Source organism: Morchella importuna, assembly GCF_003444635.1.
Source record: "Morchella importuna strain M04M26 chromosome Unknown Morimp01GS014, whole genome shotgun sequence".
NCBI lineage: Eukaryota > Fungi > Ascomycota > Pezizomycetes > Pezizales > Morchellaceae > Morchella > Morchella importuna.
The window spans coordinates 1-23401 of NW_025763411.1; the positions used below are offsets into that span (position 1 = coordinate 1).

The 23401-nt window shown below is 46.3% G+C and overlaps 7 protein-coding genes across 7 annotated transcripts; 3 read left to right on the top strand and 4 right to left on the bottom strand.

Annotated features, from left to right (window-relative positions):
- Positions 1 to 391: 391 nt before the first annotated feature.
- LAJ45_05178 (uncharacterized protein) lies at positions 392 to 1624 on the bottom strand (the record flags this gene model as incomplete). Its single annotated transcript, XM_046114750.1, has 1 exon — positions 392 to 1624. The coding sequence occupies one exon, from the start codon at positions 1622 to 1624 to the stop codon at positions 392 to 394; it is 1233 nt and encodes a 410-aa protein (XP_045971787.1).
- A 3231-nt stretch (positions 1625 to 4855) lies between these two features.
- LAJ45_05179 (uncharacterized protein) lies at positions 4856 to 5632 on the bottom strand (the record flags this gene model as incomplete). Its single annotated transcript, XM_046114751.1, has 1 exon — positions 4856 to 5632. One exon carries the CDS (start codon positions 5630 to 5632, stop codon positions 4856 to 4858), a length of 777 nt encoding a protein of 258 aa, XP_045971788.1.
- A 5868-nt stretch (positions 5633 to 11500) lies between these two features.
- LAJ45_05180 (uncharacterized protein) lies at positions 11501 to 12487 on the top strand (the record flags this gene model as incomplete). The annotated part of the gene is made up of 3 exons (XM_046114752.1): positions 11501 to 11978; positions 12091 to 12416; positions 12482 to 12487. The coding sequence occupies 3 exons, from the start codon at positions 11501 to 11503 to the stop codon at positions 12485 to 12487; spliced, it is 810 nt and encodes a 269-aa protein (XP_045971789.1).
- A 505-nt stretch (positions 12488 to 12992) lies between these two features.
- On the bottom strand, positions 12993 to 14460 carry LAJ45_05181 (uncharacterized protein; the record flags this gene model as incomplete). Its single annotated transcript, XM_046114753.1, has 3 exons — positions 12993 to 14103; positions 14163 to 14274; positions 14352 to 14460. 3 exons carry the CDS (start codon positions 14458 to 14460, stop codon positions 12993 to 12995), a joined length of 1332 nt encoding a protein of 443 aa, XP_045971790.1.
- Positions 14461 to 14820: 360 nt separating this feature from the next.
- On the top strand, positions 14821 to 15811 carry LAJ45_05182 (uncharacterized protein; the record flags this gene model as incomplete). Its single annotated transcript, XM_046114754.1, has 5 exons — positions 14821 to 14974; positions 15048 to 15113; positions 15184 to 15330; positions 15392 to 15595; positions 15666 to 15811. 5 exons carry the CDS (start codon positions 14821 to 14823, stop codon positions 15809 to 15811), a joined length of 717 nt encoding a protein of 238 aa, XP_045971791.1.
- Positions 15812 to 18236: 2425 nt separating this feature from the next.
- On the top strand, positions 18237 to 18935 carry LAJ45_05183 (uncharacterized protein; the record flags this gene model as incomplete). The annotated part of the gene is made up of 3 exons (XM_046114755.1): positions 18237 to 18387; positions 18447 to 18760; positions 18828 to 18935. 3 exons carry the CDS (start codon positions 18237 to 18239, stop codon positions 18933 to 18935), a joined length of 573 nt encoding a protein of 190 aa, XP_045971792.1.
- A 209-nt stretch (positions 18936 to 19144) lies between these two features.
- On the bottom strand, positions 19145 to 23160 carry LAJ45_05184 (uncharacterized protein; the record flags this gene model as incomplete). The annotated part of the gene is made up of 12 exons (XM_046114756.1): positions 19145 to 19300; positions 19363 to 19517; positions 19580 to 21776; positions 21837 to 21854; positions 21928 to 22116; positions 22169 to 22219; positions 22283 to 22414; positions 22475 to 22559; positions 22646 to 22648; positions 22793 to 22845; positions 22914 to 23093; positions 23155 to 23160. The coding sequence occupies 12 exons, from the start codon at positions 23158 to 23160 to the stop codon at positions 19145 to 19147; spliced, it is 3225 nt and encodes a 1074-aa protein (XP_045971793.1).
- Positions 23161 to 23401: the final 241 nt, after the last annotated feature.

A 23401-nucleotide genomic window follows, 5' to 3' on the forward strand; every position in this document is an offset into this window, starting at 1 on the left:
TTGCTGATGTATCCCCATCACGATCGGATAATTTCCCAACTTTGTCACAAAACATGATGCAGTGTCTCGATGACCATGAATATCTAGCGAGACATCAACAATATGGATAATCTTTCCTGACTTGATGGGTCTGCCGTCTATAACGTCTACATGGCGTGGTATTTTGAGTGGGTCATGGTGAGATTGTTGTGGCGTGCAAAAGATTCATCGATGAAAGCATATCCTGAGGCTCCGGTATCAATAAGGGCGTAGGTGGGTACAAAAGTATTTTTATTCTGTGAAATTGAACAGGTTACTACAAATTGGTTCCCATCCATTTCCTCCTCTGATACCGAAAAACCAGAAATATGCATTTCAGAAAAATCCTTAAATGGTCCCTGGGCTAAACCACTTAGTGCAGGGACAAATCTTTTGCCGACTCGTTATCACTTCCATCATTTTCCTCTACTCTCAATGCCGCTCCTCTCATCACCGGTCTCCTTGGTTGGTTTCCAGTTGCCCTTGCTTGAGGGCAATCTCTAACCATGTGGCCGACTCCTCCACAATAGAAACATCGGCCCTCAGCTAAGCGGGCATTTCTTTCGGTAGGGGTGGGGCGACGACGTCCCCCGGACAGATCCGTCGGTACATCACCTCCCGGGCGGAACGAGGGATGGTTTTCAAGAGCAGGTACATTGGCTGTCGGGGCAACAACACGGGGAGCCGGGGCAGGATTCATTGGTGGGGGACGTAGGGTCGGAGCAGCAGTAGTATTCCAAGGCTTTTTACTTCCTCGCTTAGCTTCTGCCGCCCGACGGCGATTATCCAACCGTTGCAAGAGCGTCTCACATGGGTCTACCGTCGCAGGGGTCTCATGGTGTATCATTGATTCGTCGAGTTCTACATTAATACCCTCCATCAAAGCCTCAATCCGAGAGACTTCATCCATCCCTGACTCGGCAGCATAACGTTGAAATTTGGCAAAATAATCAGCAAAGGTTCGATTCCGTTGGCGGATGTTCCTAAGGTTTCTCCTAGCCATGCGCATTCGATCAGGATCCCCGAACGCAGTATCTAAGATTTCATAAAACCGCAACATGGAAGGCAAAGCGATGCCTTCTTCTCCGACATATTGTAAGAACTGATTAGCGGCAACACCCTCCAATCGACTGAATGCGTAGGATAACTTGGACTGTATTGTGGGAAAGTGGTCGGCATTTCCTAATAGTTTGATCCTCATCTGTTGTTTGAATAGGTGTAATCTTTCTCGATCGCGATCTCCCCTAAACACCTCAGGATCTGGGAGCTTTTCCGACCGCTGGGTAGTAGCCACAACGGGTGGTATTGGAGGCGCGGGTGGGGCATCATCACCACCAATTGGTTCTTCATCAGGGGCAACCACTTCAATAGCAACTCGGTGGCCCCTGGCAGCGGCTAGGTCTCGCTCAAACATCTCCCTTGCATTTCCAGCCTCCCTCTCTACCTCCTGTAAGTCCGTTGCATACTGAGTAAAACCGTGTTGTGCCCGTTGAAGAAGGGCATAAGCTTCAATTCCAACATTGCCATCCACCTCTGGATGTTCTTGAAAGAAGGTCTGAAGAGCATTGCTTAGCTGTTGATAATCAATAGGGAGATGTGTCGCCATGGTAGACTATAGTGTTGTATTGGTTGGCAATAGAGGACGCAATATAGTGTAACGGAGGTCTATGGACGTAGGGACTATGGTGCCAAGGAATACAACCGAGACGAAGACGTAGCAATAGGTATTCTTAACTATGGGCTATGAGGTGGCTCTACCTGGTACGACAACCAGTTGAGCCCTATGGTGAGACTTGGAACGAAAATAGTATTTGTGGAGTAGATACAGGATATTGCGTGAAGAGAAAAGGAAAGGAAGGAAAACATGAAAAAGCACGAGACAACACCCCTTTATATGTCCAACCCCTAGTCCGTTGATGACTCATACCTCGCGTAACGGAAACCAAAAGAACATAACAGAAAACCCATTACAAATCCTAGCTCAACCGTGCAATACCTCCTCTTCACGATCCAGCCTATCATTTTAGCCAACAGGTAATATTGCCGTTACAGACTTTTATACAAAGCCATACCGACGTCACTGGATGTGAGGACACATCCGAGGAACTCTATTTCAATCTGGTTGAAATATGACCACCAACTGCTCGTGCTTCTCTCGCAACTTGCTGTAAATTAGGAGATCGTCCAAGTAAACCCACACTCCCTGATCTAGGGACTCTCTGAGGATGTTGTTCATCATGTTCTGAAAGGTGGCCAGGGTGTTTGACAAACCAAAAGACATGAGCAGGTACTCGTAGTGCCTGTAACGGGGGTGCCTTGAAAGGGCGCGACCGTGACTTCGATCAGGTAGATAGGCAGAAAGGAATTCGACAAGCTATCCTTTCGGCTCGTTCGATGGAAAGATAGAGTTTCATTTGTTTGATCGTTATTTGTAGTCTAGAAACTTAATAACTTTAAGGGGGCTCCTCGCTGGTAAAGACTCGCTGATCCCCCCGAAACCAAGCTGGGGCAACCGAGTTCCTTTATGGAAGTTCGGCGCCCCTTCCTTCATTACCTCTTTCCTTTTTTCACTGGCCGTCCGCCTTTCAAATAATCTGGGGGCACCACCTATTTTCTATCCGGGGGGAGGAGAAGAGTTGCTACCACACCGCGGACGAATTTTCGTCCGAGTCAAATCTCGCAATCCTTGCCAAGAAAGGGTCGGGATCCTAGGAACTAGAGGAAACAGCCGACCAGACAGCAATTGCTTATTCAGAGTATTTAGAATAGATTTGGGTGTTTTTAAAGCAAAGGTTTGCTTTGGTAGTTTGGGTCGCACTCTTACTCCCCCCAAAGATGCACCGGGCTGAAACAGGAGGGTTCCGGCGGTTCGACGCTCCGGGGGTTATTTTTGGGGGTCTAAAACGTGTTTATTTTGCAGTGTTTCCTCAACTCCGCAATGCGTTCATTCAACCACCCCAAATGGACCGGAGCATCGCCAGGATCCTTTCTGACGTGGTAAAGCATATTTTCCGGGCATCGGCTGCAAAGTTATTGCGCCTCAAAGGTTGAATGCCAAGGTAGGGTAACTTATGTTTGGGGTTACCCTTCCTTATTTGGTCTGCTCGTCCTGCTGCTCTAGTTTTGGTCCAGTCGTCTAGCTTGACTTGTAAGACTTCTTGCTCGCCAGGATCTCTACCCTCTATACCAATAGAGGTAGGGGCTCATCTGCCCTTCTCTTCACCCATCGATGAAGAACCAGCTGCGGTTAACCTAGGGCCGTATGGCTTGACTGGTAGAACAGGTATTTTTGTAACAGCCCTACTGTGGCCCTGTTACACTACTCCTCCCTCCGGTAGACTCGTCCCGAGTCTAACCTAGGGTTTTTGGTATGGTACGTTATGAGCATACAAGAAAATGTAGCTCTAATAATCATTCCATACAAACTCAATGTAACGGGGACAGCCTTTCCTCGTATCGCTAGAATCCGAGAGAAAGGATTTGGCCGTGCAAGATAGAAATCAGGAAATCGGATAGTTGGGCGGGAAGGATCCTGAGTACTTATACTCCAAAGGATTCCATTCCCTGCTCCTACTCCCTTACTAAGTTCTGGTGATCCCTTCTAGCGGAAGGGAAGCAATACCACCGCTACCCCGCTTCTCTCTAAGCGTTAGCGGGTGCTTCCGGTTCCGAAGGCAACCACCCTTAGTCAAAGCCTTTGTAACACCTGCAGTCTTGATTGTCGCACAACCGGGACCTGCATGAATGAGCTACCGCTCAGGCGTAAGCTTAATCATTGCTGTAGAGCTCTTCACTTATTGTAGACTTTCCCAGGCATAGTCCCTGCCACTACCGGCGGACTTATCATGCTCAGAGGATGTAGAGGATCGCCGAGCACTCAGAGCTTCACTCTGGCTGGCCTTCTAATCATTGGCGAGGCATAGACTCGTCAATCATTGCTCCCATGAATAGATCCTCTTCCTAGCGCTCAGAATGTAGTTACTCTGACAGCTGGTAGCTAACCACACTGCCGGTACTTGCATGTCACTGTGCAACTGGCTTCTATCAATAACTCTCAGCATGTAACCGGGCCCTGTGTGTACTCATACACCAGACAGTTGAAATGGCTCCGTTACACTCTATTTTTTGCATCCATTTCTATTGACAAAGGAAACCTCAAGTGAAACGTGTGACCTAACAAGGGGAGACTCGTTTTCTCCACGCTTATCCCAGAACACTCCGTCGTCTCGGTTTCCCACACTTTCCTGTATTACCATGCGTCCCATGATTTTCGGGGATACTTCGCATGGAACTCTCGGAGTGGCTCTTCTGCCATTCCTTACAACAATTTGTACGGTTCCCAAGAGTCTTCTGAGAGATAACCCTCCCAGGTAATCCGATATTGCACGAACTTCTTCCCACGACCAGCCTGCTGTCATTGGCTATCGGCTATTTTCTTGAGAACGTAACTGTCTTCCCCTTGAACCTCATCCGGAGGTGGAAGCAGTATAGCTCGTTGAGGGTCCAGCAGAGATATATGGAAGATATCATGAATGTTCCACTGAGTGGGTAGATTCAGCCTGTAGGACGCGACGCCAAGTTTCCCGACAACCTCAAAGGGACCCAATTTTTTTTTTTTTTTTTTTTTTTTTTTTTTTTTTGGTGGTCTAGCTTATTTGAGGGTCACTTGGTTAAGATGTTGCATCGGTCCAGCATCACCTCGTCCCTAACCTTCAGTTCTGGAGCACTCATCTGTTTCTGATCATACCATTTTTTCTGCCGTGCTTGTGCCGCGCTGGACGCGTCGAAGTTGTCTAGTTTCCGTTTAAGTGAGGGCCAAGTGGAATCTGGTTGAAACCTATAGTTCGCGTAGAATGGCGATGCTTTGGTTGACTCTTGGGTGGCCGTGTTGTAGGCGTACTTGGCAAGCGGGAGTAACTCTGCCCAATCGTCCCGCTGACAGAAGCAATAGTTTTTTGAGATACTGTTCTAGCGTTTGGTTGACTCTCTCAGTTTGCCCGTCAGTTTGAGGACGATATGTTTCGAATCTAGAGTCCTGATCGGAGAGAATCTCCTCAGGAAGTCCATGCAGTCGCCATATCTCCCGGAGGAAGATTTGAGCAAGTTCTTCGACGGTTGCTTTGGTGATAAAGTCCATTGAAATGGAACTCCAAGGAATAGAGAGGACCTCTAAAGGTTGCAACATCCCTTTCTTCTTGTGTGTTTGAGGCTTTAGCGCGTTGACATGTATCGCAACTCTGAACGTATTCTTCCACATCGTTGTCCATCTTTTGGCAAAGGACAGTGCCCGAAGGCGTTCTGCCGTTTTGAATTGTCCAAAGTGACCAGCAGTCTTCGAATCATGTAGGGCGCTCAGGATCTTGAGCTTCAGTTCCCGATGATTTGGAATGTACCACCTTTCCTTATAGAAGACGTGTCCGTCCTTTAAAGTCAGGTATCGGTTCACCAGATTCCCAGAGGTGTTCTCAATGGCTTTTTTCAAAGAAAGGTACTCTGGATCTAAGGCTGCTTGAGCCCAGATTTCATCCAGGAGCACCGGTGTGAGTTTGCAGATTTGGGCTGACCTTGCACATGCTGAGTTGATCATAACGATCGGGTGTTGGACAGAACCCATTATAAGTTGTCCTGGCTTAAACAAGAATTTCAGGGTCTTGATGAGCCTTACCCCCCTCTTTAAGGGCGTGGTCCCAACGCCGCGACAAGATGTCTGGTTTGGCGTTTTTAGTTTTCCAGGGCGGTATACAACTTTGAAGTCAAACTCCGCGAGGTTGGCCGCCCATCGAGCTTATCTCGGTTTCAGCGCCCCCCTTTTTTTTTTTTTTTTTTTTTTTTTTTTTTTTTTTGCTGGTTGGTGACGACCGTGACCGTATCTTTGTAGGAACGCAGAAGGTGACTCCGGGGGTGGTGTACCTCTATGGGATTCCGGGGACAACCCCTTGGCGAACCCAGGCTGGAGGAAACCCAGAGGTGTAACGGAAGTAAAGCGAGCCCAACTCATGCCTAGGTTCGGAAATATGGGGACTGAGGATCTTATCATCCACTAACTGACCCTTGGCTGTGAGGGTAAGGGCCTTCCATTGGGCTACCGCATCATCCCTAGAGATAGCTTCGCCAAAGGCTGCTCTGAGAGCATCCACAAAGGAATCCCAGCACTTCCATTTCTCATCTAACACCACAGACATCCCAGCTATCCGGTTGGCAGAAGCTTGGTCAATGGAGCTGTGGTAAGCCTCATACCAGTTGGCTGGGGCTTCTCCTTCCATCAGGTTACCAGCATATCGGATCCTAACCTCTTCGTAGGTAAAGAACTGGCTTTCAATGGAGAAGACATTCTCACATTGCCTGATGAAGGTCTCCACATTGTTTGCTTTGCCATTGAACTTGGCCTGAGGGTGTGCCTTTGGTTCTCGGGCCCTGGAGGCAGCGGAGGGGTGTGAGGGGGCCGGAGGTCTCATGAACTGTGTCATGGAGGCCAGGAGCTCTGTCTGCTGCTTCTCCAGCATCTTCCTGAGGTATCTCCGCCATCCTCTCCTATCTCCATACTCAGGCTCCGAATCTGAACTATCTGAGTCCCCTCCCGGGTTGGGATCGCCACCAACCGGGGGGACTATTCCATTTTGTCCACCATTACCCGCTGGTTCTGGGTTCTGGTTTTTTCTCCACCGGGGGTTTCCCTCCGGCTGGAGGTTTACCTCCGGCTGGAGGTTTCTCCTGGGAGACTTCGCTCGTTGAAGCATGACACAATGGCACCTAACTCCTTGTCGTGAACGTCATAATTCCGTTCGGCTTGTGACATCATTTTGGAGTAAAAGACTCCTGGATACCACTTGTTGTCATCTCGGTGGAATTGGGACGGTATGCTAGATTTAGCGAAGTTGGAGGCATCGGTCTCAATCTTGGTAGCTAGCTCGGCATCAAAGTGGGCTAGTACGGGGGCGGATGGAAGGCCTCTTTCAGGACTTCGAACGCATGCTCCTATCCCTTAGACTAGGTAAACTCGGTGTCCTTGTCTCCTTCCACGGTTAGTGCCGGGTTCGGTTAAAGCCGGACCGAACTCCTGCTTCGGCTAACCACGCTGATTCTCGGAACTGGAATAGGAGTTCGCTTATAAAAGCGGGGTATCCGTCGAACTAAGGAGGGTAAGAATTCTTTTCCTTCTATTCATTCTACACTCCAGGGAGTTCGATCTTTCCACACCCAACACCAAATTTATCACCTCCTTTCAGCAATAATGTTTTTCTTTATTCTATTCCTCTCTTTGTTCATTGCGATCAATTCGTCTATTGTACAAGCGTTTTTATCTAACGCTAGTCGATCTCGGCGGGGGACAAGGCTTAGATCCTCAACTGGTGCGGTTGTTACTGATCTCCTGGAGCTGGATGGTGGTAACACCATCCACGCTCGGAGAGTTGCTCGTAAAGCCGTCCGATCACGGAGTGCTATGAGGTAGGCATGATCCAGCGAGTTGTGTAACCTCTTCTTACTACCGCTAATGCTTCCACAGGCATGCTGTTCCTCGGAGTTTGGAGACCTCGACCTTCGATGGCCATTTCAACCAGGTCCCATTTCTGACTCGGGAGGATTACCGTCGTCCTTATCCCTTCTCCCAACCAGGGGACAGAAGTGTTGGTCAGGCTCGTGTCCGTGCGGCACTGATGGAGAAACGGGAACAGGTGCGGTGGATGCGGGATGAGATTGCGCGAGATGGAAGGGGAGCTGAGTGGATGCGGCAGCGAGTGGTCCAAGAAGAGGCAAGGGAGAGACAAAGACTGGCTCTCCAAGCATATTACGAGGCATGGTGGCGCCAGAAGAAAGCCAGTTATCCCCCTCTTCCGGACTCTTCCTGCCGTCATCGTGGACGAAGTAACGTTGACTTTGGTTGGGACTGGGGCCCAGATGGGGAATGGGGGCCGTTGGTCAATGGGACTATCAGGATTTTCTAGGAGCGATCCTGAATGTGGTCTCCTTTCCGAGCGAAGCTGGGCGCTATAACCCTTTGAGCGAATGTGGGCGCTATAACCCTTTGAGCGAATGTGGGCGCTATAACCCTCTGACGGATACAGTGGAGACCATAGTAAAGTGTTAGCCTCTCCCATGCCAGCCTGAGCTGAAAAAAAAAGCTAACTGCTCGGTTATTTCAGCCTTGAAAGTGGTCCTAGGTGTTCAGGTAGGTTTTTTTCTTTCTCGTGGGGTTCTTTAAGCGAGGAGCTTAAAGTTATACTGTAACGGGGGTGCCTTGAAAGGGCGCGACTGTGACTTCGATCAGGTAGATAGGCAGAAAGGAATTCGACAAGCTATCCTTTCGGCTCGTTCGATGGAAAGATAGAGTTTCATTTGTTTGATCGTTATTTGTAGTCTAGAAACTTAATAACTTTAAGGGGGCTCCTCGCTGGTAAAGACTCGCTGATCCCCCCGAAACCAAGCTGGGGCAACCGAGTTCCTTTATGGAAGTTCGGCGCCCCTTCCTTCATTACCTCTTTCCTTTTTTCACTGGCCGTCCGCCTTTCAAATAATCTGGGGGCACCACCTATTTTCTATCCGGGGGGAGGAGAAGAGTTGCTACCACACCGCGGACGAATTTTCGTCCGAGTCAAATCTCGCAATCCTTGCCAAGAAAGGGTCGGGATCCTAGGAACTAGAGGAAACAGCCGACCAGACAGCAATTGCTTATTCAGAGTATTTAGAATAGATTTGGGTGTTTTTAAAGCAAAGGTTTGCTTTGGTAGTTTGGGTCGCACTCTTACTCCCCCCAAAGATGCACCGGGCTGAAACAGGAGGGTTCCGGCGGTTCGACGCTCCGGGGGTTATTTTTGGGGGTCTAAAACGTGTTTATTTTGCAGTGTTTCCTCAACTCCGCAATGCGTTCATTCAACCACCCCAAATGGACCGGAGCATCGCCAGGATCCTTTCTGACGTGGTAAAGCATATTTTCCGGGCATCGGCTGCAAAGTTATTGCGCCTCAAAGGTTGAATGCCAAGGTAGGGTAACTTATGTTTGGGGTTACCCTTCCTTATTTGGTCTGCTCGTCCTGCTGCTCTAGTTTTGGTCCAGTCGTCTAGCTTGACTTGTAAGACTTCTTGCTCGCCAGGATCTCTACCCTCTATACCAATAGAGGTAGGGGCTCATCTGCCCTTCTCTTCACCCATCGATGAAGAACCAGCTGCGGTTAACCTAGGGCCGTATGGCTTGACTGGTAGAACAGGTATTTTTGTAACAGCCCTACTGTGGCCCTGTTACAGTGCCCATACCTCGTACGGAAAACTGTTTTCCACTCGTCGCCTTGCTTGATCCCGATGAGGTTGTAATCCTCCTTCAGGTCGATCTTGCTGAAGATAATCACGCCTACTACTCGGTCTCGCAACTTGTCCATCTATGGTTAAGAATACCGGTTTTTAATATTGGCCTGATCTTTCCTAGATGGATCATCTTCACAAGATATTCCCTAAGAGTTTTCAACTCAATCTCCAAGAGGGGGTAGACGGGACCCCAAGGGGCTTGCTGACCAGACTCCAGATGCATCGCGTGGTCGTAGGGCCAGTGCCGTGGTAGTTTGTCCGCTTCCGAAGGGAGAAAGACTTGAAAAATTTGTGGTAGGCCACTGGTACTACACCCTGGAGGTATATCCCTTCATCGGCTACAAACACGATCTGTCCTAGAACTGGACCTTTAGGTTGTTCGATATAGCCTGTAACGGAGCCATTTCAACTGTCTGGTGTATGAACACACACATAGCCTGGTTACATGCTGAGAGTTATTGTTAGTAGCCAGTTGCACAGTGACATGCAAGTACCGGCAGTGTGGTTAGCTACCAGCTGTCAGAGTAACTATATTCTGCGCGCTAGTAAGAGGATCTATTCATGGGAGTAATGGCTGGCGAGTCTATGCCTCGCCAATGATTAGAATACCAGCCAGAGTGAAGCTCTGAGTACTCGGTGATCCTCTATATCCTCTGAGCATTTTTAGTCCGCCTGTATCGGCAGAGATGATGAATGGGAAAGTCAACAATAAGCGAAGAGCGCTACAGCAACAATTAAGATTACACTTGAGCAGCAGCTCATTCATGCAGGCCCCGGTTGTGCGACAGCCAAAGCTCCAGGTGTTACAAAGGCTTTGATTAAAGGTAGTTGACTTCGGAGGTGGAAATACCCGCTAACGCTTAGAAAGAAGCGGGGTAGCGGTGGTATTGTTTCCCTGCCGCTAGAAGGCATCACCGGAAACTTAGTAAGGAAGTAGGAGCAGGGAACGGAATTCTTTGGAGTATAAGTACTTAGTATCCTCTCCGCCCAACTATCCGATTTCTGCAGTCTTCATCAGAGTTATCAAGTATTCTACTCGGTAGCAGATCCCTTAAAGATTATTGACTTTTAAGTGATAAAAATCTTTGAATAATCTAAACCTGATTTCTATCTTACACGGGCACATCTTTCTACCGGATTCTAGCGATATGTGGAAAAGTTATCCCCATTACAGCAGCGCCTTGAAGCCTAAAGAGATTTGCAGAGGGCGGGTTAGGTGAATTACAATGTAAGTTGCTTGAAAAGGTTATTTGTACTATCTTGAAAATGAACGAAGGGATTTCCCTAATTGGCCACTTTCCGTGAGAATTGGGCAGATGCTTTGGAAACAGATTTCCGAATCTGGAATGTGAATGCTTTCTCATGGCGAACAATACTTTCTAGATTTTTAAGTACTACTTTGGTTAGTGAATAGCATCAGAACCCACTCTGTTTATATCCCTTTTGACCCCTCAGCTTAGTTCTTGAGATTTCCGGTATATTTCTCCACCTACTCTCTTGATTTATATTCCGCTAGTCAAAGCTTTCTAGTTACTGGGAATTCCTGTTATCCAAGTTTATTCGGGAGCTGGCCATTTTTGTTTGGGTAGGTTAATTTTTTAGTCAAGATTAGGATTTCCAGCTAGCTCTCTCGGTCAATGATTAAGAAATATTAAATTTATAAATTTATCTTTAGTTTGATTTGTGCCCACAGTGATCCAGTCCCAGTGGTATTACGGCTACGAACTTCTCTCATTTCACTGGCTCCGTCTCATCCCTTGAAACTTCATCTACGTGCATCTCACCACGATCATTTTCCTGTCTCCCCCACAAAGTCCCGAAGTGCTCTTTGATTGAATGCAGTACCAGTTCACTTTTTGTACCTCGTATCTATTAGATACATCACTCTACCGAACAGATCGCAACGCCAATCGCCTGCCACAACAGTTATCTCGTCCACTGCGAGTCACCCCCCCCCCCCCCCCCTCTTCCGGCTTGAATATAAATAAGAACTCTTCGCATTCCCTCTCTCCACACCCTCGACTTTTCTTATCCTCATTCGCAAGATCTTTGATTAAAAAGAAAGAACATTGCGAAAAGCATCCCCTATTGTCATCTCTCGGTGCGTGTGTTAGAACAGCCAACACACTTGTCCTTCGTATCTTCACCCCACCCTTCACGATCCCCCTGGTTTATCTTAATCGTCATGTCTGAGCCCGTACTACGCAGAAGCGGCCGTAACTCCGCGAAAAAAATCGTCCCCTTACCCCCCTCTCCTGCCTCGGAATGCAAGAAGCGCGCATCCACCGAGCCGAAGAATTCTACAGCCAAGAAGATCAAAACCGCTACCGAGAGCACCGCGAAAGCTGCTCTCACCAAACCCGTGGAAGTTGCCTCGTCTTCCAGGGCTACAGCAAGCCCTGAGGAGGTCGAAAAAGCTGAGAAGCCTGCAAAGGCTACTTCTAAATCTGTTGCAAAAACTACTGCCAAACCGACGGCGGTGAAGTCTGTCGCAAACCCCGCCAAGACAAGAAAGGCTGATGAAATGTCAGAAGGGCTAAAGGACGGTGATTTGGTGCCAACCGATCTTCCTGAAATTCAAACCGAGGATGGTAGTAAGACCACAATAGAAAGCCTGCTTAAGAGTGCACAGAAGGGAATCATTATTTTTGCCTATCCTAGAGGTATTTGATACACCTGTTCTACTTACCTGCACAAGCCTTTGCATATAAACGCTTCTTTCTCAAAGTCCCTTAATGTTCTTCATTTTCAGATATTAACTGTTCATGTACAAAGCCTCTACTCCGGGCTGTATTGCCCAGGCATGTCTTTTCAGGGATAGCTTCACCGCGTTTTCGGATGCTGGCTATACCGTTTATGGGCTTTCTGGTGACAGCCCAGCAGCAAACGAAAAGTTCAAGTCTAAGCAAAGTCTCACATACACCCTGCTTTGTGACCCGACCTATGAGCTTCACGAAAAGCTTGCTATCAAGAAAAAGCCTAAGGGAACAATCCGAAGCGTCGTTATTATTGAGAAGATATCAGAGGATGGGCATACAGGAAAGGTTCTTCGAATTTCTCCAGCTAGTCCGCAAATCAGCCTTCAAATTGCGAAAGAAGCGGTAGGGATCGATCACGCCTCCATAATCGCCGCGAAAGCAAAGGAAGCTGAAAAGAAAACATCTAGCAATGAGACTAACTTGCCTATATCAATTGTCTCAGTCGATGCTGTCGCATAAGCGTTGCTCAAAAAATGGTTCTTCAATCCTATTCTAGGTTGTTAAAGAGTTGCAAATTTGAGAAACCAACATCTGTTTTGGGAGAGGCTAGTTTAGGTGTCAAATAATTGGTCAAAGCACAGAAGCTTTCATTAAAGAATCATAGGGTTCTCGTGTTAAGGTCGTAATGCAATATGGTTATTCATTTGTATGGCAGGGCGTTGAGTGCTTGAAAACGACGGTTGTTCAGGCGCTCTTGGGGTTTTCTTTTTTCTTTATTCTAGTCACTTTCCCTAGGTCTCCATCCAATCGCTGTCAATTTTATTCTCTTAAAAGCTTTTATTGAAAAGGGTTTCTTTTATCGATACTAAGCTAATTTGTTCACAATCAGAAAATCTCCCACCTTCGTAAAAAATGTTCAAGTTCTCATACCCAACTGCGCGAAATCATGTATCGTGCATTCTTGCGGTTAAATGGTTTTCAAGTGTCTTCTTTTGCCGCATCCTGCTGCGCCTTGAGGACCCTAAGCTCCTGTTCCACCTTTTCAAGCAGCTTCTTAGTATCCAAAAGTATTCCCACATTGCTTTGCAGTTGCTCATATTTCTGAATCGTTTTGGATGTTGGCATGGTCAACCTTTGTGCAATTTCCAGTTGAGCCAAAGCCTGCGAAACCTTCTGTGCTGTGCCGCCCTTGACATTTGTCGCCACCAGTGATGACCGAAATTTGATTCCCTGAGAAAGTTTATCGTGATATATCACACCATACTCTTTCATTTCTTCACCTGAGAGTTTCCTGGCCTGTTTCTTCGGTTGTGTTGCTTCCTTCTGTGATGCAGCTATCGCTGTGCTAGCCTTCTCGGATATTGAAGCCACGGCAGGACTTGGTTGGGAACCATCGGCACCAGTATTCGTTCCCATTGCAATCGATTTTCGCTTCTTATTCTTGTCCGAACTATTGACCATAAATTCTCTTAAAGCAGCTAAACCTTGGCTTCCGGTATATCCAGCGATTGAGCCTTGTGAGGACGGCATCTCGAGACGATTAAAAAGATCCTTTCGTTCTTCCAATGTTCGCTGTTGGTTCGTGACTATCCTCTTAAGTTCGGCCAACAGCATTTCTTCTTCCTTCACCTGTTCGGGTGTCCTCGCAAAGAGTACGTTTGCCATTTTCTTTCTTGAGGTCTCTCGCTCCTTGTCGAAATTGAGCATATTAAATATCTGGGTTTCCTCAGGCGACATTCGGTTGAGCGGTGTTCTCAATTCCATCAGGCTTCGGCACACTGAATAGTAGCGCGCTTTTAGATCCTCAACGCTTCTTGACTTGCCATTAGGAAAGTCATAGCGGTCCCATATGATGATAAAGCGGAGATCGTATTCACGGCAGAGATCGAAAAGATAATCTGTTTCCTCTCGAGACCAATCCAGATCTTTCAGAATTTCATATTCTCCGTCAGAGTATGTGGGGATATCGACCTTGACATCGAATTTTGAAAATCGGTATTCGAGATCAGGGGGTTCTTTGCTCTTTCGTTCCCAATGTCGTAAAATAAGACTGTCTGTTCGCGCCGGGTTGGTAAAATCCTTCCATTCCCTATATATATATCTAGGTTAACTGGCGGTGATCTACCTTGCACAGAGATATTCACATACCATGGGTTAGCCTTTCCCATCCATTTTGGTTTCTCCTTGAATTTATTTTCGACTATAGCTACTGGCGGAGGATTCTCTCCCAGTAACGCGAAAAGCTCACGAGTAATGCCATCTTTCGGTTACCAATAAAGTTAGCATAAACTCATAAAAAGACAGTAATGGGTACAATGAGTGAGTTAATGAACACACCTGGTCGTTTTTCGACAGTTTTTTGTTTCTTCAAGGGAGGAGCTCGTGGGGTGCTCTCAGAGGGACCACTGATGTCCATCACATCGCGTACATCCTGAAATCCACTCATCCTTCAAGGAGCTTATTACGTGTACAGGAATGTGGTGATAATTGATGTCTGCAGGTTGTCTTTTTTTTTTTTTTTTGGACTTGTTGTAGAACTTGCGTGTTGATTCAAGCTTGCTGTTGGCGGATACCAGCGACCGGGGCTCCGCACCAAGTATAGTACAGCGACTGTATGTTCTCTTCATGTGACCCGAAGAGATGCCCGATAAGCAGATAAGATCCTTCTGTTACTACAGCAACAATCCACAATGGTATCTGCGTCGACCGCATATAACAGCACACAAACAGAGCCTTCTCTCGCGAAAGTCTTTCAACCCTTCCATCGACCCAAAGTATACACACAACCGTCCATTTAAACCCATCTATGGCTACTCTCCCTCTGATCAATTTTGGCTTCGATGAGCTCAGAGACCGCATGGTACGTTTTACAGTCAATTTCGACGAGTATATTGAGAGAAACCGGAAGCGTATCTTGGAGGAGAGAAACGAGTTTGCCAAAAACATTGTCGAGGATAAAGGTAAGTGCCCTCTCTCACATTTGCGCTACATACGAACTGAGCCTAGAAAACTAATCGAATTGCACTGATGAAGATACCCAGCGGATGTTAAAGAAAGAAATTGAGCACTATAAGCAAAAGGAGAAAGATGTTGCTGAGAGTAAGTGGTGGCAATAGTTTGATCAGTATTAGTATTGGAATGTTGTTCCTAATTCGTCTTTTCTATTTAGTCGTTGCAAAAGAAGACCAAGAAGCTGCCGAGGCAGAACAAGCCATTTCTGAGATGGCCCGCAAAAAACAATGTAAAGAGGAACAACGCACACACCTTTTAGCACAAATTGAAGAGACTCGAGAAGCTATACGCAAGAAGAGAAAAAGTACCCAACCTTCATTCCATAAACCAGTACTGTTTCCCAGGTTACTAACCTCAACTTCCAGTGAGAGCTGCTGAACGGAAAATCCTGAGTTCTCAAGCTTCACGCAACGCCCCAGAACTCTTGTTCTGGGAAGATTATCTAGGCATGCGTATAGAAGGGGCAGGTGTCACCGACCACCTGAAGTTTGTATTCACGCATATTATTGATTCCGATTGGACTAAAGAGTTCTCTTTCATTGTCAACATGGTTACTAGAGACTATGAAGGTATGAATCACTGAGCAACCTCGCTATCGACTTAACTATCTCAAGCATCGCTTAACTCTGGCTCGTGTAGTCATACAATGTCGGCCAAAGGTAGACAAGACGAAAATAGACGATGTAGTGGACAAATTAAACGAAAGTAGAGACTTTTCACTATTTCTCAAAGGGATGAGACAGCTTTTCAAAGAATATGCCGACGAGTCTTACGCGTCAGGGTAGGCTAGGCGAAGTATCGGAGTTATGGCGTTTTAGGGGTGTTCGAATCAGTTTCTTGAGTTTCTCTCTTTTATATTTGGTATAGGCATCTGGTTTTTAGCATGAATTACTAGCAAGACTGAAATCTCTTCGGTGCTTCGCACTCAGGGCCTGATCGGTTCCAAACAATTATCATTGTATTTCCTCAAAATTAGGATATCGATGTAATATGATGTTACGTTTATTAGGGAGCTACCAGAAGCAATTTTGAGATCAGAATCCAATATCGGGCGTCGGCCTTGATTTCTGTTGATTATATTGGATAGTTCCAAGATCGAGTGATCTCCTGTGTAGCGGATGATCCGCATCTTCACGAATCAATACCAAAGTGACATACCTAGAATCCCATTATACCCTTTCGACTAGAGTTTCTACCCGAAATGCTAGAGTACGTTGGGAGATGTTTATTTGACCAGTTGTCATTTACCCGTATGTCACGGAGATTTGGGTTTTATTGCGAATCACTACGAGTCAACTGAGATAATTTCGCACCACCGACCGCCGCTTCCAGCTGTTCAGTGGCGAGCCACGAAATGCCACACAAAATTCTTACTCGAAGCATCAGTCGACGGTGTATCGCGGGAACAGACGAGAGCATAGCCGATTTTTATGTACCTACATATACATACTGTATGTATGGCTCGAGAAGCTATGTGTAAACTTCGGCGTTTGCAGCCAATCAATCTACTAATTCCCATACAAAAAAGTTCCTCTGACCCCCCTATGCCTTCTCGCGTCATAGGTACAAGGAAGGGTGAGTGGCAACCGTTAGACTCGCACTTCAACCTCAACGATAACCAGGAGGGAAACACCTGTATATTGGCAACAATAATTACCAAGCATAACAAATTGCGTTGCGTTGCGCTGTTGCGGCGGGTCGTCCTACACTTAAAAGTTGGGCACATAGGGTCATGATGTCATGCAGTCTTAACGGCCTCCTCGTACTAGTATTTCTCTGACGTTTTTGAACTGGGCCATTATTGCATACACCCAAAATCATGAGCTTGGCGTATTTTTGTATGGCATGCAATATCAGTCGCGTCCACAAACGTCAGAGAAATACGAGTATACATACATGTACTCGTAGCTTTATAGCGTTTCCGAACACGACCAATATTGTATGATATATAAAAAGGTGGATTTGGCGCTTTTTTGTATGTCATGTAATATTGGTCGTGTTCGGAAACGCTATAAAACTACGAGTAGGTACATCCCTTCGAGCATTTTCATGACCGGGAGCTATGGTGCAACCAAGACCTCTCGCACCATAGTAGGCAACTTTTACTCGGTAGTACACCTAACCCTCACTCCGTGAACCTCTTTTGCTGTGAAGTCACCTTCTGTGACCCCCCCCCCCCCCCCACACACTTATTCTGGTGTCTCCACAGTCTGTACCTACATTTACGTACATGTAGGAAGCTAGATAACCGGGCCGTCGTGGGCCTAATATGTCTCCCTTTTTGCTCTGACGAACGAAGGGATGTACAGGGTGTTCACCCTAAATACTGAGAAGATCGATTTATTGGTTCGAAATTGTATGGGCGCCACGCATGGCAACCAAAAGTGACCAACAACCTTCAGAGTTACAACACATTACAATGGGCTTAGCCACACAATTTGTATGTTGGAAAAAAGTCTGAAGAACTTTCACATATCTTCACTTAAAAAATCGAAATATTTAACTAAAAATACAAAAAAATAACTACAGAATAGGGCTCGCTCCCTGCTTGATCTGAGCAGTGTTTTGATGTTTTTAAAGAGATTTTGGGGGGAGTTCCAAAAGATCGGAGGTGAGAAAGAGTCAAATTGCGGTGGTGGAGGTTACATTGGGGCATACACCCTCAAATACCTGCTTGGCCACCAGGTTGTCACTTTTCGAAAAATTCAACCAATCTCGGACCGGTCCAGAATAAAATTTCCTAAATGAGGGTTCTTCACACATACCGTGAACACCCTGTACATGTAGGTACTCTACATACTACAAACCCCTCCGTGAACCTCGTTTAGCCGTGGGGGACCTACTCTATACTGGCGAGTTTATAGAATTATATTTAATATACCGCAAAAACTCACGAACTTTGCTAGCGGATCTGACCAAAAACTAACTTGTAGAAGAAATATCTGAAGCTGATCTCTGCCTTTCAGCCAATCATCAATGAAGAAATCCCTGCACGGAGATAATCAAGTTGGCGAGTTTCTGCGGTACTCTATATCACCGCGCCGTCGTAGGCCTAGCACGTCAACTGCGGAAGAGATGATTTTCACGTCATATGTACATACATGTACACGTACCTACACATATCTGTTTCCGAGTCTTGGCGTTTGTCATTAAGCTCATTCGACCTCCAACGTCATTTGATAACTGAAACCAATCATCACCATAGCGAAAATGGTTATCCGAACCACAAACTGCTGCCTCTTCTCTTCATCTTCGAGGTATCTTCTTCGTAATGCGTGCTCAATTCGATCGCGTAAAATCACCATCGCTCCCAAAACTGGCCAGGTTTTGACAGAGAGAAGGAGCGACCGTGCGCTTCCAGGTCAGATTCCATTCCTTACTCTCGATTATAGCTGGGACTGATAATAAGAACCCTAACAGCCGTGGGTCCCCGTCGCTCGACCCTCATATCCGTTCCTGTCTTCCTTGTCATCTTGGGTGCCAGTACGCTTGCTCTTTTCAATTACCAAAAGTCATCCACTTCCGTTGTTTCATCAACCCTTTATGCGCTCCGTGTCCACCCCGAAGCTCGACAGCTCCTTGGTGATGAGATTACCTACAAGTACAAGATGCCTTGGATCAGCGGGAAGTTGAGTCAGCTCCATGGCGATATTGATATATCTTATCGAGTCAAAGGAACGAAGGGTGAGGGCCTTATGCGTTTCAAAAGCGTGCGAAAGACGAGGATGGGTATGGTATGTTTCTCGTCCTATCCCATGAACTTTGTAGATTTCTTATTTACTTAACATGCCGTTATTGTAGTTCGAGACGCTGCGGTGGGACCTGATCATGGACGATGGACGTCAAGTAGTTCTACTTGATAATTCTAAAGCCGATCCGTTCCCCCAATTAGAATCTCTTCAATCCTGAGTTTCTCTCCACAACATTTTTCAAACTGGAGGATGTAGATATTATGTACATAGGTGTACATAGGGATACATTTACACCCTGGTCGAAGGAGGGGCTTCTAGAAAATGAATTCAGAATATCAATATCCCCTCAGTAATTCCATCTTCTACTCAATAGAAAGAAGGAATTAGAACAAAAAGATAGTAATACAGAAGTCTCCTCTTAGAAGTTCACATATCAATTGTCTCCTCAAACTTCAAAACCCCTTCTTTCCTTAGAACACCATCGACAGATGCGAGAATAGCTGGGGATGGATCATTTGCGGTGTGAGCAACCAAAACCAAGCCCGCGACCTTTACACTTTGTGCAAGGGCTGGCACAATATCCTACAAAGAAATGAATAAATTTACTTATTCCCTGCCATGTTTGGAGCTTGGAATAGACTTACTAAGAGTCGAGAAGAACATATGAGTCCCATTAAGTTGTTGTTTGACGCAAATCTAACAGCCTCCTTGATAGACGTACAACTCCTAGCGCTTGAGGCTACTTCGTTCAAATCGTCACCTGGCTCTTTCCCAAGGTCATTACAATAAAACACAGGGTCTACATTGAAATATATTAGCATCGACTATGTTATTCATGTTAATGACTCAAGTCAATCTCACAATTTGGTTGCTTCCAATTGAGCGCGGTGCAAACATTAGAATTTGATGAAGAAAAGACAATAGATCTTGTTAAATCATGTGATGTTAGCTTTAATGCTCTGGCATGATCAAATACGGTATTTAATATAGCGTCGACGCAGGTGTTAACATTCGGCGTGGCCGTCAATCCATACTCTTGTTCTTCGGCAAAGGTCGGATAGATAATGTTAAGGTCAAGGTGCACCTCACTGGGCAGAATTGACAGAACTTCGTTGAGGCCAGTAAACGAGTATGCCAGTATGAGATAAACTTCCGAAAGATTGTTGACTGCCAATAGCTTTTGCTTGATGCCCACACCAGATTGAGCACCAACCTTTTGAAATTGAGCGAAGCTAACCTGAGAAACAGGGACCTCAAGCTCACCGAAGGATATCGTCCACCTAGGGTATAATACAGGAATACAATCTCTGGTGAGCTGGATGTAAAGACGGACATACTCTCCGGATAGAGATGACCCAGTAATAAGTGCATTCGGGTGAGACTCAAATTGACTTGTAGCTTTCCAATAAGTTGCAAAATGGGTTATCTCCAGTGGAACACCTTGGAAAGGTTTGATTATCTGGAAATCGAAAGATATTCGCCCCATAGCCCGAAGGCGAGGGTCAAAAAGGGGTAAAACACAATGACCAGAGCTACTTGAGCTAAAGGTATTCGGTAAAGCAATCGTCCGCGCAATCACCTTAGACCCAAAGGTTGGGTATATGTCGAAATCTATGGTAAATTGATCCAATGTATCAATTTGAAAGGATATTGTTTTGAGATCCTCGCTGAGAGGAAGGAGGAGATTTCGGGGAATGAGATCCGATGACTTCGATGATATAGTGAGCCTAGCTGCGGGATATTTGTCGTCCTGGTAAAAGAGTATTGGCTCAGTACCCGCCTCGTGGAAAGTGAGCTGAACGAAGGTCTTATTTTCAAGGAAATTGTGCCCATATCGACGCAGAGGAAGGATGGGGGGAGGGAGAGAGAGATCGGGAATTCCATCGGAGTCAATAGTCATATGTGTTCCAGACTGCGTTGAGGCGATTGAAGCAGGTGATGGTTTATGAGGAAAGGTTCCGACGATACCAAGTCCTCCACCTGCCGCCGAAAGAAGTTGCATACACTCGAGATGACCCTCCCAAGCTGCATAATACATGGCAGAAAGCTCTTTCTCGTCTAAAATGTCACTCCTAGCACCGCTCTCTAGAAGAGCCTTCAGGCATTCTACATGCCCTTCGCTTGCAGCATGGAACACAGCCGTCCATTGAAATAACTTGTCCACCTCATTTAGGTTTGCTCCATACTGCTTTAGTAACATTAGAAGCCGTACTGACTCGCCAGATCTTGCGACTAAGTGCTGGGGATAAAGGCCTTCTGCGTCTGGTAAGATACGAGCATTATGTTTGAGGAGAATTTCCGAAATCTCGCAAAGGCCATACTGGCAGGCCAAGTTGAGCGGAATATAGTCCTGCTCATGCCTAGGATCTATCCGTGCATTGCAGGCAATCAGTTTGGAGACACACTGCTGTTTGTTCTGTGTTATAGCGTGTATCAACGGCGTGAAATTATCGTGGTCCATGGCATCGATCGTCGACGGCTTGACATCAACTAATATCTCTACCATTTCAACGTGTCCATGAATGCAGGAATAGTGTAATGGTATTCGACCATAAACATCAGCTCGAGCAACATCCACCCCTTGCTGTAATCCAACCTTGAGAATTGACATTCTACCAGCGTTTGCAGCTTCGTGAAGACAATTTCTCTCATTGATCTCATCCTCTGAATGATAATCAATTAGGTTGGTTTCCATAAGTACTCCAAGTGACTCCTCGGAACCTTCGGGAATAGCGGCAAGAAAGGCTCTAGTGACCTTCTCACGCGCGTTTCCAGATCCCTCCAATCGGGCTATCCATTCCTTCAAAACGGTGGTATTCTCGGAAAAGATAGCTCTCAGAAATTCGGCATCGGCATCGCTCTCGTCTGTGCCAAGCAAACGCCCGGTGAGAGCACCTTCGCCCCCTTTTCTGTCAAAAGAGATATTCTCCCCCTCTGCCCAAGCCTCGAGCTCGAGAAGGCTGGTTGTTGCCTGGTCCGAGAGCTCTGTTATAACATCTCGGTTGAAACATGGTTGAACTTCTACCGCTCTAGAAAGATAAAGCTCCTTTGTCCGTGACTGCGAGGCATTTTGTAAGTAGATTGGCCTCAGAAGACTCGGTGGGTAGGCCTAAAATACCTTCGACGATTTATCCCACTGCAAGCATTTTGTTAGCGACCTGATCCACGGGTACTGCAGATATATATATATATATATGTTTCTAAATCACCTTTTTTAAAATCTTCGAAAATGCGGTAGCGTTGACTTCAACAAACTGCTGTAACTTGCTTAGGTCATGTTGAAATTGTCGGAATCCCTCCTGCAAAGTAATGTATGTTGCTGAAATTTTAGAGGTAGTCTCGCTCCTGGATTGTATAAGTCTCTTCTTGTCTATCAATGTTTTCAACCGCAGTTTCAGCTGCCGCTAAGGTCAGTGCCTGTGTGTACAATACGGCGGGGTTGCGTCCTACTTCAGCCTCTTTATGCAAATAATACGTATTAACCTTCTCCAACTCTCTTTCCTGTATTAATTCCGCTCCTAATTCAGCTACTGGTCATACTAATAGATGTTAGGTCAAACTGACCAGTTTAAAAAAGAAGGTGGCTTTATTTGCTTGCAAGGTAGCCTGTGGGTTACTGAAGGAACGACCTCCCGGGCTTTGGAAAGGTACTGGAGGAGCTGGTGCCTTTACTCCAGCGCCCAGTGATTTGATAAGCTATGTATAGATAACCGTTAGATTCGGATTTAAGGAATACAGAATGAACTAAAGCAAGACCTTTTTGAGAGCTTTATAGTTGACAAAGCTGGCCGCATACTCGGGGATGTCTAATTGCCGCTTTGCTAAAGTTTTTCCGAACTTCCTGTACACACTCGAAATGTCAGTTTACTCTGTGCATCCCAGAACAGTATAAACTTGCTCAAGAGTTCCAAGATGCGGTTTTCTCACATGCTGTTTTATGCTACCGCCGTTGGCTTATGGTGAGGCTCCGGAGATGGCGGGGCGCAACTACTCGGGATGCCCGCTTCCTCCTGTCACGTGGAAAGAACTATTGCAGCCTACAGTCAGGGGATGGAAGGTTGAGTGCTTGATAACTGATGATGCGAAGTAGAGATGAAGAGGGGAGCGTGCAGAGACTGAAGGCCGAGCTTCATCAACAGTAGCTGTCAGTCACCCTGGTGGAAGTTGCTGGCATCCATATTGGAACGCAACCTACCCTCCTCTTTCCTTCACTCTCTTGACAACCTTTGCCCCTCTCTTCGAAAATGTATTTCGCGGTCAGAGAGCGCGGAGGAATCGCCCGTGGGTTCCAAATATCGTGAAGGGATTTATGGTTGAGAGCCAATGAGGGATCTGTAAAGACAAACGTGCGCTCTTCTACGGCTGTTGTTGTTGGCTTGATAAAATGTTGGCAAGGGCCGTATCCAAGAATCGAGCTCGATCTACAGGCCCTGAACCACCATTGTTTATTTATATCGATCTAACCGACTGAATCCAACGCAAGGAACTGAGGAAGAGTGAATCTCCGGTATCAAACTCCACCTCACCTCTTTATTCACTTCTTTGCTAATACATATGCATTCTACTCTGCAGCTCTATAAGCAGCCACAGTAAGTACCACATAATATGAATATCGACGGTGTTATCACGACATGTGGTACTTTCGTAAGCTTTGCCGTTTATTTGTGTTCGGTCTGGTGCCAT